Source organism: Nycticebus coucang, chromosome 2, assembly GCF_027406575.1.
Source record: "Nycticebus coucang isolate mNycCou1 chromosome 2, mNycCou1.pri, whole genome shotgun sequence".
NCBI classification, from domain to species: Eukaryota; Metazoa; Chordata; class Mammalia; order Primates; family Lorisidae; genus Nycticebus; species Nycticebus coucang.
This window is the reverse complement of record NC_069781.1, coordinates 14,860,047-14,867,755: the sequence shown is the minus strand read 5'-3', so window position 1 is coordinate 14,867,755 and position 7,709 is coordinate 14,860,047. Positions and strand designations below refer to the sequence as shown.

Genomic DNA, 7,709 nt, shown 5'->3' with positions numbered 1-7,709 from the left:
CAGGGCTACATGATGCCCAGCCTTGGAAGGTAAAATGTAAACTTTCATTTGAAAAGCCTGATTACAGTAACAGGCTTAAAAGAGAAAAAAAAGCACAAAAAGGGAATGAAAATGAATACAGGTGTTAAATGAAGTAGAGAGAAGGGCATTTCTTCTGAGGTAAACTGATTTGTGATCAACCTGGATCCAATCCTTCCTCTCTGTGACCTTTAGGGAGTTAATTCATTTCTCCAGTCCTCCGTTTCTTGATCTTCAGATAATAATATCCACTCTCTAGTTTTATAATGAGGATTAAACTAGAAAAAATATGATAAGCCCTATCATTGGTCCATGCACAGGATACAGGAGTGGAAAAGCAAGAAACAAAGAGGCAGATAAAAACTGGAATAGTGAGAGAAAAGACATGGCATAGCCACTGGTTAAGACTTTGAGGTCAGACAGAACTGAATACACATTTCATTTCTACAACATTTGCACTCTGTGATCTTGGGCATGCTACAGAATCCCTCTGAGCTGCAGTTTCCTCATCTGTAAAGTGGAGATAATAATACTTCTATCGCAGAGTTGCTCTGATCACATGAACACATAGATTAAAGCTCCTAGAATAATTCCTGGTATACTAGTACTGGCTCCGTAAATGCAGCTACCACTTTTAGTTCTCATTCATCATCACGCCATATGGAAATTAATTCAGATACTCAATGTCATATTATGAACTGCTACATTTTTATAATTTAAAGAGTTAATGTTCTTTTGAGTTGTACCATGGTGGCATCTTTTAACTTGAGCCATGAAGGTGGGCAGATCAGTGATAGATAAATCCAATTTTGTGGAGAAGCTAAATAAATAAAATGGGCAATCAACACATACGAGCACTCGAAGTATCTAGACATCCGTGTAAAGTCTACCTGCCACTTAACACTAAGTTATATCAAGCAAATCACCTTATCTCCCTAAGACTTGGTATTCCCATCTGTAGAATAAAGATAATAAGTGATTGTTCCAAGAACATAGCTAGATAAATATGTCTTAGGATTGCCATAAGAATTATATGAGATGATATATGTATAAGTGTGTGTCCATAAAAGTATAAAATTTTATGTAAAGGTATATGTAAAAGTGTCTTACACAGGGGACATTTCTTAACTGTTTGCACTTTTTCTTTCAACAACCAAATTGAAAGGTCTATGAATTCCTAAACACAGCTTATGTATGAATTGCCAACTCTGATCCTCATCTAAAAAAGGCTATTTGGTTATTACCTATGACAGAATGAACTCCTTGTGATTATCCTATAACAAAAGATCCAACTCACAGAACCTTGCTTGGTTCTAGGAACCAGAATTTTTGAGACCAGAAACAAAGTGGAATAGGTTCACAATAGAGAAACTTGGGTGACAGATAACCCAGAGACTCTATGTTCAACAAGACCAAAAAATCAGTTGAAAGAATTTTCAACCCTTTAGTGAACACTTGCCAGGGACCACATGCTCTCATTTAATCCTCATGTCAACTTTTAAGAGTAATGTACCATTAACAACCCCGTCTTACAGGTGAGAAAACTGTAGTCATGCTGCCTTTGCTGGTTGACATTTAGACTTCTCAAGGATATTCATGTTGAGGAATAATAGGCTTGGTCTGTGAGATCCCAGAGGACCAAACTTATTCCAGTGGACAGAGATGAGAGGCAATCATACTTGAGCTTCTCTTATAGAGAGAACTCTGACAATTAGAGCTTCCTGCCACTGAAAGCGTTCAAGAGGAAGAAAGATCTTCATTTTTCCAGAATCTTATAAAAGGAGTTGAACATTGATTATAAGATTTGGTTAAATCTTTGGCCTTGATAGTTTTTGCTCGAACACTCTGTAATTAAAACCTATCCACTTTTTAAGGCAGAAATGTGAAATTATTGATCAGATGTTTAAATAGTTGTAGGGATATGCTAAATAGTGTGTCCTACTTTTAAGACAAAACTTTACATTATTTCTTAAAATATATCCAGTGGCATCTAAACACCGGGGTGACTTGATACATTATCCATTTTTAAAATGCAAGAACAAGGACATCCTTAATTGCTATAAGTTTTACATCATTCCTTTTCAATTTGAATATGTATTTCCATTTTTCTTCCTCTATACAAATTTTATCCTATTGTAATAAATTTTTATGCTGGAAAGTATTTTGTAATCACTGATCTTACTTTTCAAAATAAAAAACCCATAAATTTATTTTTAATTTCTTGTGGCCATAAAATTTTAAGTGTTGAAAATAATCAAAAAAATCATCTGAATTATTTTTACAATTTGTAGTAGTAAACAACTAACCAAAATTATATGATTAACTTAAATTACATAATGTTGCTAAAGTTCACTTATTTTGTCCTGCAAAAATGGTAATTTCACATAGTTATATAACACAAAGTTTGAATTACACCTAAATAATATAGTTTTAATTAAAGGCATCTAATAGAATACTTGGTTTTTTTAGTTCATATATCCAAAAATGAGTTTCATTTATTAGTAAAGAAAGTAAAAATTAGCACCAATTCTATTGCTATTTGATTTTCCCTTGTTACATAGGAGTCAAGATAATGCATCAGGTAACACTTCAAAGAAAAGTTGAGTTTAGAAAAAAGATCAACACATTGGACCCCACATATGCATAAATGTATTCATGATCTATGCATATATGACTTAATAAAAAAAAAGAAAAGAAAAAAGAAATATGGAAATTAAGAAACATATTCTGCTAAAGCCATGTCTGTGTACTCTTTGAGAAGGCTTTGGATGTCGGCAAGAGAATGCATCCCACAAAGTGAAACTTACTGAACCAAATGCCCTCTAACATGCTTTCAGCAGGCAGATTCTTTGGTTACACAGTTCATCAATGGAACTTACTACCATGAATAATGTGCCTTGGTTTAAATTTAAGGAGTTCTTTAGTGGCTAACAGTATAGTCTTTGAAGCCACATAGACGTGACTTAAATTCATATATTTTTCTTTATGAGCTTAAATTTTCCAAGTCTCAGTTTTCTAATGTGTAAAACTGAAATAAGAATATAATAATTCCCTCAGGGCTTACTGATTTAAATGTGCAAATGCCTTGTAAATGTTAGCCATGGTGATAGTAATGATATTAATGATAATGAAAAATCCATATTATTTTGGAAAATTATTAGCACTTGATCCCTTGATTAATGCCATGTATAGTTTTATCCTGGAGTGCAATAGTAACTAAACAGTTACCGTTCCTATGTCCAAGTCAATAAAAATAATTCTTTTGTTCTTATGGAAATAGATGGACAATACCAACTGGACCAGTATATCTCATTTTGTTCTCCTGGGCATATCTACCCACTCAGAAGAGCAGATCCCACTCTTCCTTCTTTTTCTACTCATGTACATAGTCAGCATTTCTGGCAACTTGGTCATCATCACACTGATTATCTCTGATCCCCACCTCCACACCCCCATGTATGTCTTCCTCAGTAACCTGGCCTTAGCAGACATCTGCTTTACCTCCACCACTGTGCCTAAGATGCTGCAGAATATCTTCTCCCCTACAAAGGCCATTTCCTACATGGGCTGCCTAGCCCAGACTTATTTCTTCATTTGTTTTGCAGCCATGGAAAACTTCCTCCTGGCTGTAATGGCCTATGATAGATACATTGCCATCTGCCACCCTCTCCACTACCCTATGATCCTGACCAGAGTATTGTGTATGCAGATGGTGACCATGTGCCATGTCCTCTCCCACCTTCATGCCCTGCTGCATACTTTTCTCATGAGCCGGCTGATCTTCTGTGGAGACAACAGGATCCCCCACTTCTTCTGTGACCTCTACCCTCTGATGAGGATCTCCTGTTCCAGCATACACCTCAACACCCTGATGATTCACACAGAAGGTGTTATTGTCATCAATGGAGCTCTGGTCCTTATTATTGCCTCCTATGCCTGCATCATCTCAGCAGTCCTCCAGATCCCATCAGCCAAGGGCAAGTGGAAAGCCTTTTCCACGTGTGGTTCCCACATCACTGTGGTAGCTATGTTCTATGGTACCCTGACGTGGGTCTATTTCCGACCCCTTTCCAGCTATTCAGTGACCAATGGCCGCATTGTGACAGTCATGTACACAGTGGTGACCCCCATGGTGAACCCCTTCATATATAGCCTGAGGAATGGGAATATCAGGGGAGCCTTCAAGAAATGGATGAACAGACTATGGACTTTTCTTTAGATAAAATCCCAAACACACTTTAGAGATTTACCTTTGATTCTTGAGAAACAATTTTGTGCCTTAAAGATTGCATTCCTTTAGAACTTCTCAGAAATATCTAAATTAGGTACATAACATGGATTTTCTCTTTAGATATTCTCTGTAGATATTTAGATATCCAAATCACATGCAACAAAAAGGAACCACCATGTACTTATGTAAAACACTAGAATTGCTTCAACTATATTGCTTCAACTTTATGACAAAGTTGCCAGAAATGCTGACTATGTACATGAGTAGAAAAAGAAGGAAGAATGGGATCTGCTCTTCTGAATTGCTTCAACTGTTCTCTGGGCCTACAATTAAACACCAATGTTGTAACTCTCAGAGTTCTTAGATCTGGGGAACTGAAACCAATTCTGGCTTATTCATGAAAGAAATGAGTTTATTGAAAGGATAAGTTGGGCTCATAAATTTCTAAGGCTCAAGAAACATGGACGAGAATAAGAAAGGTATATAGTCAGAGCCACAGTCATAATCATACCCTAGAACTAGTCTGTAGTCAGCAAACTCTGTTCACTGCAGCTTGCACTCCTGCCAACAATGCCAGCAACAGTCACTAGGCTTAGCCCTTGGGTGCCTAGAAACTGGATATTACTACCATCACCAGGAAGAAATGCCCATTTCTTTTTACTGCTATCTCTACATTCAAAATAAGGTAGTTCATCCAATTGGCCAAGCATTGATCACTTCCATGTACTCTACCTGCCAGGGAGAGCAATATTGATGCTTTTATTTTTCTGTAAGTTGATATAAGACATGTAAAATGGGGTCACTACTCCAATAGGGGAAGAGGGACATGAAGACAATGTTCACTATATAGAGCAGAAGTTACAGATTCTCCAGAATTAAGCACTACCATGGTCTCCAACTTGCACTTTCTTAACCTTCTTTAGCCACACCATTCAGGGATAACGTAAACTCCATTTTATGCCAGATTATTCCCATAGTTGACATGCAGAACTCATCTAATACTGGGTACTTGCTGATCAACCAGTGCTGGGCATGGGGAACAGATTCAAGAACCAAGATGTCTACTCAAATGCCAATTCTTCAGACTTGTGGGTCAAAAGCAAGAGGTGAGAGGAGCCTCCCAGGATATGAGGCAGAAGATTCTAATACAGACTGAATTAGTCCATCTGTCTGTACAAAGTTCTTCTTACAGGAAAAAAGTGGTTATGACACGGGGTTGAGAAGGAGCTAAAACTGTGATAATTTTGTGTAATCTGATATACAGGTTCCTTGTAACCTATATAGAAACCACAGTCAAAATTTATACCATTGTTATAGGTATAATAAACTATATTTCTTATGTCTTTGGCTGTACCAGTACAAAATCTTTCAAAGTAAAGGGAGAACCCACACTTGTAAAATGATAGTAACAAAGAAATAATACCATCAATACGTTTGATAAGGTAACCAGAATTCTTTACATTTGCCCAGTATTTGTCTTCTGGACCCCACTGTTTCCTCTTTGTGTTTCCTGCCTCCTTGGTCCTCTGCCTCCTTTCTCCATATCCAGATGGCAGTTCCAATACTGATCCTCTTTATTCTTCACCATCTGATTAGCCTCACCTCTTAAAACTGTATCCTCTTGTAAGAATCTCCCAGTTCCCATTAAAGATCCTTCTTTGAACGGAGGGATGAGCAGGAGAGAAAATGAATATAATCTCTTTCAGGAAGAAATATAACTGTTTTTACTCATAGAAAATATAATCTCTATAGATAGGAAATGCTGAGGAATCTATAAAAAATCTCCTAGAACATTACTGAGTTCAGCAAGGTCATAAAATATAAAATCAATATATAAAACTCAATTATATTTCTATACAATTATAATGGGCCACCTGAAATGAACTTTTAAAGAGATTAATTTTGTGTATAATAACATCAGAAAGGACAAAGGCTTATGAATAAGTTTAACCTAAGAACTTTTAGAACTATACACTGAAAATTACAATGTTGCTGGGAGAAATAAAATACTAAATTAACGTAATATATACCATGTTCATGAAGCTCTGACAATTAAGTTTACAAACTTATTCCTATGTGCATATGTTGGCACACTGTACAAACAACTGAGTTAGTTTTCATAACTTTGGCATGTCAGCGTCTTATTAGCTGTGTTCATGTTGATGTGTTCTGGTGTCTTGCTGAGTGACATTCATTAATGTTATTGTGTATTTTTGTGCACCATCAAAAAAATGTCAGAGCTTGAATTACAGCAATGAGCAAACATTCAATTTCTTGATAAGCTTGGCAAGGCCAGAAGTGAAATCAGGGACATGTTAGACCAAATCCATGGGGATGAAACCATCATAAATAAAACAACAGTGTACAAATAGATTAAATGTTTTTCTGAGGAGAGAGAAAGTGTCACTGATGAAAAGGGGTCAAAGTGGCCACTAACAAGCAGAACTGATGAAAACATTGCAAAAATACATCAAATTATCATCAAAATTGTTAGCTGATTATGAGAAACATAGCAGACCAAATAAACATCAATAGAGAAATAGGCAGGAAAATCATAACATAAAATCTTGGCTTAAGAAAGATGTGTGCATAAATGGTCCTAAAGGAGCTCACTGATGAACAAGGGAAAAGGAGAACCAAGGTTTTCCAAGACTTTTGGAAGAGGCAAAATGATGTTTTGGGCCACATTATCACTGGTGATGAAACATGGATGTACCAATATGATCCTGAAAAAAAATGTCAAAGTGTACAAATGGAAATCAGCCAATTCTCCATGACTAAAAAATTCTGTCAGTCCAAATCAAAGAGCCACAATGATGTTGCTAACCTTTCTTGATATCAGAGGTTCATTATAAATTTGTACCAACTGGACAAACAGCTAACCAACTTTGCTATTTGGAAGTGCTGAAAAGGGTACATGAAAAAGTTAGATGAAAACAGCCTAAACTTTTCACCAACAACTCATGGTTCTTGCATCACAATAATGCACCAACTCAGATAGCACTCTCTGTGAGGGAGTTTTTGGCCAGTAAACAAATAACTGGATGGAAAACCCTCCCTACTCACTTGATCTAGCACACAATGACTTTTTTGCTTTACCTGAAGATAAAAGAAATACTGAAAGAAAGACACTTTGATGACATTAAAGACATTAAGGGTAATATGATGATAGCTCTGATAGCCAGTCCAAAAGAGTTTCAAACGGCTTTGAAGAGGGGACTAGGCACTGGCACTGGTGCATAACTTCCTAAGAGGAGTACTTCAAATGTGAAAATAGTAATATTTAGCAATGAGGTATGTGGCAGTTTTTCTAGGATAAGTTTGTGAACTTAAATGTCAGATGCTGTAGAAGACCCAATATTGGTAGTTATTTTCAAATTGATCTACAATGAATATGATATTTTAAGACCTTTTGGGAAATTCTATCAAGAAAATGTATTTAAATAATCTTTTTCCTTTT

General features: G+C 36.2%; 1 protein-coding gene across 1 annotated transcript; it reads left to right on the top strand.

Annotated features, from left to right (window-relative positions):
- Positions 1 to 3,258: 3,258 nt before the first annotated feature.
- On the top strand, positions 3,259 to 4,299 carry LOC128566625 (olfactory receptor 1Q1-like). Its single transcript, XM_053563538.1, has one exon. The coding sequence runs from the start codon at positions 3,299 to 3,301 to the stop codon at positions 4,235 to 4,237; it is 939 nt and encodes a 312-aa protein (XP_053419513.1). The 5' UTR covers positions 3,259 to 3,298; the 3' UTR covers positions 4,238 to 4,299.
- The last annotated feature ends 3,410 nt before the right edge of the window (positions 4,300 to 7,709 follow it).